The 11,482-nt window shown below is 51.4% G+C and overlaps 2 protein-coding genes across 21 annotated transcripts in view; both read right to left on the bottom strand.

Annotated features, from left to right (window-relative positions):
* Window positions 1-11,482, bottom strand: part of SLC4A5 (solute carrier family 4 member 5) — a 144,108-nt gene that overhangs the window by 4,384 nt on the left and 128,242 nt on the right. For 10 of the 15 annotated variants that reach the window (XM_077959220.1, XM_077959221.1, XM_077959226.1 and 7 more), the window contains 7 exons: window positions 11,017-11,195; window positions 9,808-9,880; window positions 7,954-8,022; window positions 7,102-7,275; window positions 4,791-4,946; window positions 2,195-2,279; window positions 754-821 (listed from right to left, as the gene is read on the bottom strand). In XM_077959220.1, coding sequence (XP_077815346.1) covers window positions 787-821; window positions 2,195-2,279; window positions 4,791-4,946; window positions 7,102-7,275; window positions 7,954-8,022; window positions 9,808-9,880; window positions 11,017-11,195 — 771 coding nt within the window. In that variant the 3' untranslated portion in view covers window positions 754-786. Of the gene's footprint in view, window positions 1-753; window positions 822-2,194; window positions 2,280-2,816; window positions 2,892-3,363; window positions 3,507-4,141; window positions 5,293-5,402; window positions 7,276-7,953; window positions 8,023-9,807; window positions 9,881-11,016; window positions 11,196-11,482 lie in introns of those variants that run through there. The other 5 variants (XM_077959216.1, XM_077959224.1, XR_013402681.1 and 2 more) reach the window with 4 other exon arrangements.
* BOLA3 (bolA family member 3) overlaps window positions 1-11,482 on the bottom strand; it is a 190,764-nt gene that overhangs the window by 91,646 nt on the left and 87,636 nt on the right. Inside the window, exon 1 of one of the 6 annotated variants that reach the window (XM_077958502.1) lies at window positions 4,313-4,316. The exons of the other annotated variants lie outside the window; for them this stretch is intronic. The gene's annotated coding sequence lies outside the window, so the exon portion shown is untranslated. Of the gene's footprint in view, window positions 1-4,312; window positions 4,317-11,482 lie in introns of those variants that run through there. 6 annotated transcript variants of the gene reach the window in all.

Below are 11,482 nucleotides of genomic sequence, written 5' to 3'. Positions count from 1 at the left end.
CCGGCTAAGTTTTCGTATTTTTAGTAGAGACGGAGTTTCACCGTGTTAGCCAGGATGGTCTCAATCTCCTGACCTTGTGATCTGCCGACCTTAGCCTCCCAAAGTGCAGGGACTACAGGCGTGAGCCACCGCGCCTGGCTTCTGTTTTCTTTTATCAATATTTACTTTTTTTTTTTTGAGACGGAGTCTTGATCTGTCGCCCAGGCTGGAGTGCAGTGGTGGGATCTTGGCTCACTGCAAGCTCCGCCTCCCAGGTTCACGCCATTCTCCTGCCTCAGCCTCCCCAGTAGCTGGGACTACAGGCGCCCGCCACCACGCCCAGCTAATTTTTTTGTCTTTTTTTTAGTAGAGACGGAGTTTCACCGTGTTAGCCAGGATGGTCTTGATCTCCTGACCTCATGATCTGCCCACCAAGGCCTCCCAAAGTGCTGGGATTACACGCATGAGCCACTGTGCCCAGCCACAACATTTACTTTGAATTTTTGTTCTACCTAGTCTTTTGTAAGAATTTCCTTTACTAAAGTTGAATACCTTTGTGTGTTGTAACCATATTGTTATGTCAGTGAGAAGACATATTTGTTTCTTGGCCCTGAATGATGAGTCAGGTTTGTCAGCCTTTGACTCCCAGCTGGGGACCAGCAAGGGCCTTCTACTGAGAGGACAGCTAGCCTGGGAAATCCTAGACCCTCCACCTTCCCGACCATTTCCCAGTCTCTTACCTAATATGCAAGGAGTCTACCTAACAGTGTTTACCTTCGATCAAGTTCTGTGTCACTGAAGGAAGAATCAGAGTGAGTAACTCCAACTGGAAGATCTTTTTCCTGGTAGGAAAATGAAAATGTCAGATGTGGAGCAGTTTTGAGCACCATATTTCTCCGGGCTTCCCCCACCATTTCCTCTCTTTTCCTTCTCTAATCCTATAGCCAACACTATGCAAGAGGAATACAGGGCCTCAGAGACGTGTGGCTTCGGGCTTAGTTACTCCTTCACCCAGAAGGCTCTCAGCCAGGGCTAGGGGGTGTGAGGCATGGGAGGGCCAGGGAGGAGAGAGATGGGAGTCAGGGAGGAGCCTGAGAAACTCAAGATCTTGAGGTGCTTATGAGGGATACTGCTGATGGGAAGGACGCCCTGGCCACCCACCCCTAATCTGTCTTTGAGGGTGGCAAGCCCTGTATCAGAAGCACCAGGCTTGGGACTAAGGTAGGGATCTTTCAGAAGACTCGGGACAGGCTACGTTGCCTGGATGACAGGACTGGCCACCTATGGCGAGCTGAGGCTGGGAGGCATTAAAGGCAGCAATAGAATCTCCCAGGATTTCTGTAAGCAATGCCCAATCCCGCCCAGGCAGCCTCCCTCTCAGCTGTCTGCTGAGAAGGTGCTGAGGATTCACACAGAGGCACAGCACAACCACCACGGGGATCTCCAATTATGCCTGACTTATAACCCAAGTGCTATGCTACCTATTTCTCTTAAGGGGAAAGCTTGGTTCTGAGCCCTCAACCATTTCAATAGCCACTGGAAAACATGGGAGGCCTGGTGGGCCATGTTTGGACTGATGTGGTTTGAAACAACACAAAAGAGGGCCAGGAGATGCCACAGGGATCTGGGGACACGTAGGGAAAGGAGGGAATGAGGGATTTTGCCTTAACTAAAGTGAGGATTAGTCATTCAAGTCTGCAGGCTTTGCTCTGGGGTTTCCCATCTGGTTGGAGTACCAGTCCTGGTGGCCCAGTTCTCTTTGATCTCTGCCTAGGACAAAGGTCTTCTAGTGCAGGGTCCTAAACCCCCAGGCCATGGAACAGTAGCAGAACCAGGCCGCACAGCAGGAGGCGAGTGTGGGCAAGCAAGCATTAACCCCTGTGCTCTACCTCCGGTGGGATCAGTGGCAGCAACAGATTCTCATAAGGGTGAGAACCCTATTGTGAACTGTCCATACGTGGGATCTAGGTTGCGTACTCCTTAAGAGAATCTGAGGTGGAACAGTCTCATCCCAAAACCATTCCCCACTCCCCTACTGGTCTGTGGAAAAATTATCTTCCACAAAACTTTTCCCTTATGCCAAAAAAGTTGAAGACTGCTGCTGTAGCATCCAAAATGATTAGATCCCCCTGAGTTACAGATCAAAGTTCCTAGGGGAAAGACATGGAGGATTAGTAGTAAGTAGGAAGCGAGAGACACCATGTGTTTTACTTACTGGCAATGCAGTGGATACCGTTTTGGGGATCTGATTGGACACTTTCCATGGGAATCTTTATAACTGAGGGAGGAGGGAACTGGGGCTGAAGAAAAACAGTGGGAAAAGAGGATAAACACCAACACAACAACTTGGCTTTCTTTCTTTCTTTCTTTCTTTTTTTTTGAGACAGAGTCTTGCTTTATTGCCCAGGCTGGAGTGCAGTAGCGCGATCTCAGCTCACTGCAACCTCTGCCTCCTGGGTTCAAGTGATTCTCCTGCCTCAGCCTCCCGAGTAGCTGGGATTACAGGTGTGCACCACCATGCGCAGCTAAGTTTTTGTATTTTCAGTAAAGATGGGGTTTCACCGTGTTGGCCAGGCTGGTCTCGAACTCCTGACCTCGTGATCCCCCCGCCTCGGCCTCCCAAAGTGCTGGGATTACAGATGTGAGCCACCACGCCCGGCCAACAACTTGGCTTTCTTGCCAAGATGGAAAATGCATGCATGTGCAGTGCAAACCACCATTCTCTTCACCTCTAGACAAAACGGGTGCTGCAAACACCCTGGGGCCCACTGAGGGGGAATGGGCACAGTTAGCCTGCTGTCCTATACACACCATTGAACACAGCGCAACTCTTCCAGGAATGTCATCAAAACGGTTTTATCTGTCACAGCAACCAGTCACGTGGGAATGAACCTCACACAATAACTGTGTTACTATAAAGACAAGTAAAATGAATTTGTGTAAATTGAATCTTGTTTTTCCATTGATATATCATAATTCAGAGATTCTTTTTCCCAACCCTGTAATAGTTCTTGGCATGTGGTAGCCACTCAAATATTTATTGAAAGTATGACAACTAAGTGTCTTTAAAAGGCACGTAGTCTCTTTCTTTGTTTTCAGAACCCACCTTTACAAATCATCTACAAACACATGTATTATGGGACTCTTCCTGGAAAAGCACAGTGATTAGGGACTAGGGGAGTTCTGACTGATCAGAAGATGGTTTAATCATCACCAGCCAGTCAGAAGGGATTTGCCTTGAACATGTTTCATCTGCACGAGGCAAAATCACGAGAACAGGACAGGGTGGATGCAGGGACGTGAGTTTGGGTCAAACTGGGAGATTGGGAGGCAAGCAGAGCACGAGGAGATGGCACAGGCAGCTTAGCATATCAGAAACCAGCAAAGTCAGGAATTATTTTAATTCCTTCTTAGAAATGTAGCTACATGTCCATTTTGGGTAGGTCACTTCCTTTTGCGGGGACAGTTTCATCATATGTAATGAACACGTGAATTAAGAATCTTTGGCCCGGCGCGGTGGCTCAAGCCTGTAATCCCAGCACTTTGGGAGGCCGAGACGGGCGGATCACGAGGTCAGGAGATCGAGACCATCCTGGCTAACACGGTGAAACCCCGTCTCTACTAAAAAATACAAAAAACTAGCCGGGCGCGGTGGCGGGCGCCTGTAGTCCCAGCTACTCGGGAGGCTGAGGCAGGAGAATGGCGTAAACCCGGGAGGCGGAGCTTGCAGTGAGCTGAGATCCGGCCACTGCACTCCAGCCTGGGCGGCAGAGCGAGACTCCGTCTCAAAAAAAAAAAAAAAGAATCTTTCTGCCTCATGTTTAGTGATTCACTATTATTATTATTATTATTATTATTTTTTTTTTTTTTTTGAGACGGAGTCTCACTCTGTAGCCCAGGCTGGAGTGCAGTGGCCGGATCTCAGCTCACTGCAAGCTCCGCCTCCCGGGTTCACGCCATTCTCCGGCCTCAGCCTCCCAAGTAGCTGGGACTACGGGCGCCCGCCACCTCGCCCGGCTAGTTTTTTGTATTTCTTAGTAGAGACGGGGTTTCACCGTGTTAGCCAGGATGGTCTCGATCTCCTGACCTCGTGATCCACCCGTCTCGGCCTCCCAAAGTGCTGGGATTACAGGCTTGAGCCACCGCGCCCGGCGTGATTCACTATTATTTCTGGACTGGCCCCTTGTCTGTTGACTCCCTGAGTGTTTTGGGGGTGAAATGGGAAGGGAGCATGGGAGAAGTGGGGCAGATGGGGAAACCATGTTGTCCCAGGCATCTGGGAAATGTAGTGTCTCCTTTCGGTCAGGATACCTGCCTCTTTCCCCATCTTTGTCCCCCGTACCCTAGGGAAAGGCACAAGCAAAACTTGTTCTCAGCCCCTTCTGCCTGTCTGGAGTCCAGTCTGCTTTTAAGTCCCCATTAGACACCTCTCCTCAAGTCTGCTCCACTCTCTGGAGGTCAGTCTTCATAACCTCCTTCCATGCTGGAGCTGCCTCCCGGCCCTTCCCGCAGGAACCCGCTTGCTGTGATCATAACCATAAAGCCCACAGTGATGGAAAGAGTGGGCATGGCCAATCACCTTTTCCCTGGACACGGAGCCTCATTCACTCTGGCCCACTCTGAGGATATTCACATAAACAGAAGAGCCCTCAGCACCCCAGATCAAGACAAGCAGATGCCCCAGCCCATCCTGGACTAGGCCTAGGCACTGCCACAGGCCGCCCAAGAAGCCACCCTCTCCCTAGCCCTGGCAAAAGTGGAGAGAAGGACTCTCGATTTCTCCTCTGTGCCCCGGCCTCACATTTCCCCACCTCCTCATCACAATCCTCGTGCGCCCCTTTCTTTCTCTTCCTCTTCTTGTCTGTCTCCTTTTTTTCCTTCTCTGGGAGGATGTTGTCAATCCAGGCCAGGTCGTGCTGAGAAAAGATGAAATCCAGAAGCCTTCGCACGATGATGAGGCCCAGGATCTGTGGTGGGAAACGGGAGAGAGACTACAGTTTTGTGAGTTTAGAGAAAAAACTGTGGTCTTAATGCCCAAACTCAAGCATAGATTTTTTCCTCCCTCAGTCTGCTGAGTTCAGGGACTTTTTGTGGTGTCTTTGGAGCCATATCGAAGCTCCCATAAGCCATTATTCACCTTCCCTCCACCGTGGTTCCTCTCGTCTGGCCCCTCAGGTGAGTGACCATTCCTACCAGTGACCAAGAGGGACAGCCTGTGACAGCCGAAGTGGGGAGCCTCAGAAAGGCCATGGGCTGGAGAACTACAGTTATTCTTTAAATTAGTGGTTCTCAGCCAGGCATGGTGGCTCACGCCTGTAATCCAGCCTGTGACAGCCGAAGTGGGGAGCCTCAGAAAGGCCATGGGCTGGAGAACTACAGTTATTCTTTAAATTAGTGGTTCTCAGCCAGGCATGGTGGCTCACGCCTGTAATCCCAGCACTTTGGGAGGCCGAGGTGGGCGGATCACCTGAGGTCAGGAGTTTGAGACCAGCCTGGCCAACATGGTGAAACCCTGTCCCTCCTAAAAATACAAAAATTAGCTGGGCATGTTGGTGAGTGCCTGTAGTCCCAGCTACTCAGGAGACTGAGGCAGAAGAATAGCTAGAATCCGGGAGGCGGAGGTTGCAATGAGCCAAGATTGTGCCACTGCATTCCAGCCTGGGTGACAGAGCAAGACTCCATCTCAAATAAATAAAATAAATACATAAATTAGTGGTTCTCAAACTTGAGCATGCATGACAGAGCAAGACTCCATCCCAAACAAATAAAATAAATACATAAATTAGTGGTTCTCAAACTTGAGCATGCACCAGGACCTGGAGCGCTTGTTAATACACAAATCACTGGATTCCCCCAGTTTCTGATTTAGCAGGTCAGGTAAGGCCCAAGAATTTATGTCTGTCTCTACTCTGTACATTTGCCAAAACTCATAGACCCACCCATTGAATTTTACTGTATGCAAATTAAACAAAAAAAATCAATAGGTGGAGGGTGTGGGTCTTGCCTTGCCCTGCCCTGTCTGGCTATGTGCCCAGGGTCACTCTGCTCATGCTCTCTGAGCCTCATGTTCTCATCTGTAAAGCTGGGTTACTAGTGCTTCAGGGGCTGGTGTGGACTCAGTGGAACAGCACTCAGTAAATGCTAATCATGACTACTATTGCCTTTCCCTTCAACAGCTCTGAGGCCCCTGAGGGCACTTGGGGTGAGGATCTATCTCCGTTTCCCTGCAGTGGGGGTTCTCAACCCTGGCTGCATGTCTATATGCTCATCCGTGGACCTCATAAAAATACCAAAGTCTGGGTTTCCCCAGAGATTCTGATTGGATTGATCTGGGTTGATTGTCATGGGCAGCCAGGGTCAAGAACCATGGACTAGACCCCTCCCAGGAGTGTGCACTTCAAGTTCTCCTCAGTGTCCTTACTTTGGCCCCTACCCCGGAACCCTCAGGCCTTCACCAGGCATTTGCTGACACACTCCAGGCTCCTGGCAAGGGGGGCCTGGGTCACTGCCCTCAGTGAGTTATCTAGGTGGCCAGAGGCAATATGTTGTTGGCTTTGCGTTCTTTTCACTTCTTATTTTGGAGTAATTTCAAACTTATATAATATTTGCAAGAACAGTGAAAGAACTGTAACCTTTCCCTTGCTCAAGCTTTATATATACTGTCATTGGGTTTTGTTGTTCTTGATCTCTGACCCTCGTTCTTCCCCCGCCCCACTACTTCACTATTTAGCTTTTCCAATTTAGCTATCTTGAAGGGTGGAAAGATCTATATTTAGTACTCATCGACTTCTGAGACTGGTTGGAATTTTGGCAGTGGGAACTTGGTCTCCAGGTTGAACTGATTTGCTTTCTCCATCCCTCCCCAGAGCTGGGTGGCTCCTGCATTCTCGCTGAGCTGCTCTGACATTCCTTTTTCCGCCTCCTCTCTGCCCCACCCCACACCATCTGGCCTGGATGGCCACAACTCGAATCAGGTCATTCTGTGCCAGCCTCTGCGACCCAAGGGAGCCAGGTCACAGCTGATGGCACGGTAGAAGGTGGCAGGAGGGGAAGTTGCTATGCACCTCTGGGTTGCCCAGGCCAACCTGCCCGGCAGGAGAGGGAAGCCCGGGCCCACTTTACCATGACCGGGAAGATGATGGCAGCCACCGTGGATTTGAGGATCCAGAGCACCGCCAGGCAGAGGATCTGCACCAGGGTGAAGAGGTGGATCCGGCGCAGCGGCACGTGCCTCAGGAAGGCGTGGTCCGGCTGGTGCTTGGCCGGCATCAGGAAGAGCTTGCAGCGTTCCCAGAACTAGGTGGACAGCGTGGGCTCAGTCAGGCAGCTGGGCCCCAAGGGCCTGCTGGGCCCTGGGACTAGCGGAAGGGGTACCTGGGTGGGATCTCAGAGAGGGGAAGCCCCCTGCTCAGGCCTTAAGGGTGCATGGGACGGGGCCTGGAGGTGTCTAGGCGGATGCATAATGGGGTCTTAGAGAAGGGGTCCTGAGCCCCGGTCGAGGGGAACAGCCCTGGAGCTGGCCACAAAATAGACATTGTCCATATTCAAGGAAAGTGCAAGTTAATTGTAACACAAACTGTTTAAGAATTCTGGGATTTCACAGTAAATACAGAACAAAACAAAAATGTTTTCTTCTGCGTAGTTGCCTTAGGGAAGAGAAGGAGGTATAGTGAAATGCTCACTGGAGTCAGTTCCTTCTGGATTTTGAATTCTGAACCTCCAGTCCCCATCTGTAAAATGGGGATCAGAGGACTTAATTACATAGATTCAATTATGTGAGGCCTATGAAGTGCCTAGCATATTTATTTTGCCTGGTAGTATCAGTCGGTGGTAGTACCATTATTACTATTATTCTTTCATTGAATTAGGACAATTGGGGACAACTGGGACAACTGAATTGGGGGTCTTGGTGACATGGAACCAGACATGGAATATTGACTCCAGATCATGCAGCCTGGGGAGTGAAAGCCTTACCTGGATGCCATTCAGGGAGGCCACGCCCATGTAGAGGAAGACTCCATACAGCACCGGCAGGGGGATGCACTAAAATGAGAGCAGAGCTTTGGATCGGCCTCTGCCTGGGTCGGGCTCTTGGCCACCCTGTTCTGGATGACAGTGTCTCCTGACCACAGAAGCAGCTGGGGAGCTGGATGTTTGGGGGAACCGAGAGTCAGCAGAACTGGGGTGTGGGCGGGGGTGGAGATGAGGGTCACTGGGGCTGTACTGCTCCTTCTCAGGCTGGCCCAGCATGCAACTGCTCTCCTGGCCCGGTCCCTCACTGCACTGTGCGGAAGCCATGTGGTCTGGCTGAAGAAATACCTTCTGGAAAGTGAGAAGACTCCACAGACTGCCCCCTCCTCATTCCTGCCAGCTCCTTCCTACCTCCAGCCTCAGGTGAGGGCCCCTAAAACTGCTCAGCCTGCAGGGGCATGGGGAACTTCAATGAGCTGACCTACATCGGCAGGGAGTACCTGGGACACTTAACAGAAATCACCCATCAGGCTGGGCATGGTGGCTCACGCCTGTAGTCCTAGCACCTCGAACACCTGAGGTCAGAAGTTCGAGACCAGCCTGGCCAACACGGTGAAACCCCGTCTCTACTAAAAATACAAAAAAATTAGCCAGGCATGGTGGTGCATGCCTGTAATCCCAGCAACTCAGGAGGCTGAGGCAGAAGAATCGCTTGAACCTGGGAGACGGAGGTTTCAGTGAGCTGAGATCGTGCCACTGCACTCCAGCCTGGGCGACAGAGACTCCGTCTCAAACAAAAAACAAAAAACACAGAAATCATGCCTCATACACAATCACATAAAACAGAAGCAGAACAAAAGTGTGTAAACTAATCAGCACTCATCACCAACTAACCACGAATAGTTTGGTGGGTACCCATCCCTCCAAACTTGCACACAGGCATTTTGTTTGCATTTTCAAAAATGGGATCATAGAATTCATCCCACTCTACAAGAATGATTCCAAATCTTTCACAGCCTTTCAAAGCATTTTTCTGCTGTCTGTCTCAGCTGTTTTTGCCCCTTGCCTTCTCTCCACCTGCAGCTGTGGCTCCCCATGGTGAGCGGAGGCTGCTCCTCCTTGTGGTCATATTACAGCACTCTGGAGAGCACAGAGCACTATGCCAACACTAGAAGGGCTTTAGAGGAATTTTTGGCCCCTAAAGAAGGCTGTTCTTGGATTTGAGGGGTTTTTTTGTTTTTTTTTTTTTTGTTTTTTTGTTTGTTTTTGTTGTTTTTTTTTTTTTTTTGAGACAGAGTCTCACTATGTTGGTCATTCTGGTCTCAAACTATTGTCCTCAAGCGATCCTCCCACCTCGGCCTCCCAAAGTGTTAGGATTACAGACATGAGCCATCACGCCTGGCTGATTCGAAGGTTTTTTTTTTTTTTTTTTTTTTTTTTTTTTTGAGACGGAGTCTCGCTCTGTCTTGCCCAGGCTGGAGTGCAGTGGTGCAATCTCAGCTCACTGCAGCCTCCACCTCCTGATCTCAACCAATTCTCCCGTCTCAGCCTCCTGAGTAGCTGGGACTACAGGCGTAAGCCACCACACCCGGCTATTTTTGTATTTTTAGTAGAGACAGGGTTTCACCATGTTGGCCAGGCTGGTCTTGAACTCCTGCCCTCAGGTGATCCACCTGCCTCGGCCTCCCAAAGTGCTGAGATTACAGGCGTGAGTCACCATGCCCGGCTAAGACTGTGCCTTTTTTAGGGGGCTGATACGCCCGTGATCCCTAGCCATGTGGGGACCCCCTCCCTCCCTGAGGCATCCACTCTGCTTTCTCAGGCGACGAGGCCCTAGGTGAGAGTGCAGGACCTCACCTTTAGGATGGGAGCCAGGAAGACAGAGATTCCCGTCAGGATGAAGACGATGATGCCGGTCACTCTCTGTTCCCTGGCAGAGAAGAACACATTGTCAGAGTGTACCAGGAAATGCCTGGTGACCACTCCGGCCCTCCTGCTCACTGTGGGCACCTGAAGTTTGTGTCCAAGGCCATGGCCTCGAGGGCTTCTGTGTGGAGCTCTGCCTGGTTGCCTGAGGCCCAGCTGAACCATATGTGGGAAGACAGGCAGCCCCCAAGGCATCTTGCAGGGGCATTGAGGGAGGCCGCTTAGTGTAGTGGCTCGTAGCTGGGGTGCTTGAGCAGAACTGATGTGGGCTGGATCCTGGCTCTGCCACTTGCCAGTTATGCGGCATTGGGCAGGAGCCTGCCCATCTTCAGCCTCAGTATATGCAGATAATAATGGCACCTATTGTTGCGAGGATACATGCAAGATAAAATGCTATTACTCTGCTCTTTGATTTTAAGATTTCACTTTTGTGGGGCACAGTGAATGAGGATCTGGAGAAGGGGACACCAGCAGAGCAGGTGTCAGGGGTGGGAGGCAGGTGAGCCCTGCAGTCGGGCAGAGAAGCGTCATTCGGGCAGGCTGGGTGGCCCAAGTATCCCAAGATAGTGGGAGAAGTTCTTAGGGCAGCCACGTAGGTGAATGCCAGGGTTTGGTGTGGTCTCACCCTGGAGGCCCTAAGGGGCTGAAGATACACTTCTCTGCCTACCATGGGGTGTAAGAGAAGGGGCAAGTGAAGGAACAGGAGTGACAGGCAGGGCCATAGACCGGGGAGTGGGGGTGATCCTGGGAAAGCCTTCTGGAGGAATGGAGACTGAGCAGGACCTGAACCCACAAGAGGGCCATCAGGGCAGTAGGGGCCTGGAGAGTCTTGAGGAAGAGAAAAAGAGCAGGACAGCATGAGGCTTTGTGGGGACCTTGGGTGGCCGATGCAGATGAGTGTCTGGCACGTGTGCATGTTTATGGATGGGATATACATACTGCTTGGAGCCCAGTAGGTAAAAAGCCCCACTTAGACTTGGACTTCTGTCTCTCTCCTTCCCTGCCTCCAGGGATAGCACTCATGTCCCTGTGGTTCTTGGGCCATCAGAGCCCAAATTCTTTTGTGGCAGGCAAAGCCAGCTTCCCCTCCCCGAGTGGGCCCCTCCCCGTTGGGTGATTCCTAGGCCCTGACCCTCCTACCTGACTCCTAGGAACTGGGGCTGCTCCCCAGGGGCGCTGGTCTCTGTCTCCATCTTGAGGCTGTCGATGTGGGCGATGGAGATGACCGTGGCAGCCACGTACCAGGGAAGCCCCATAAAGGAGCACAAGGCCATGAGGATGCCCACCCAGAACAGGTCCAGATGGTAGCCAGCAGCCTTCTGCAGGAGTGGGGTGGGGGTGGGGGAGGGAGAAGTTTCTGGGAAGCCAGTTCCTCCTGGAAGCAGCCACTCTGTGGAACATGGTTCAAGGCCCTCCTGCCTTCCAGAAGATACTGAAGGGGCCTGAGGTGCTCCTTGCAAGGATTGCAGAGGTGGGCAGGTCCTACCACCCCATCTGAAAGGGTGAACTGCCTAAGGGACGTGGGTCGTAGAAGAGAGGGATGTTCAAGCTTGGAGAGGCCCTGGGTTTGGGTCTCCGGGGAGAAGGGCCCAGAAGGTGGCCACAG

This window comes from Macaca mulatta, chromosome 13 (genome assembly GCF_049350105.2).
Source record: "Macaca mulatta isolate MMU2019108-1 chromosome 13, T2T-MMU8v2.0, whole genome shotgun sequence".
Taxonomy (NCBI): Eukaryota; Metazoa; Chordata; class Mammalia; order Primates; family Cercopithecidae; genus Macaca; species Macaca mulatta.
The sequence above is the reverse complement of the archived record's forward strand: the minus strand, read 5'-3'. Positions and strand labels throughout refer to the sequence as shown.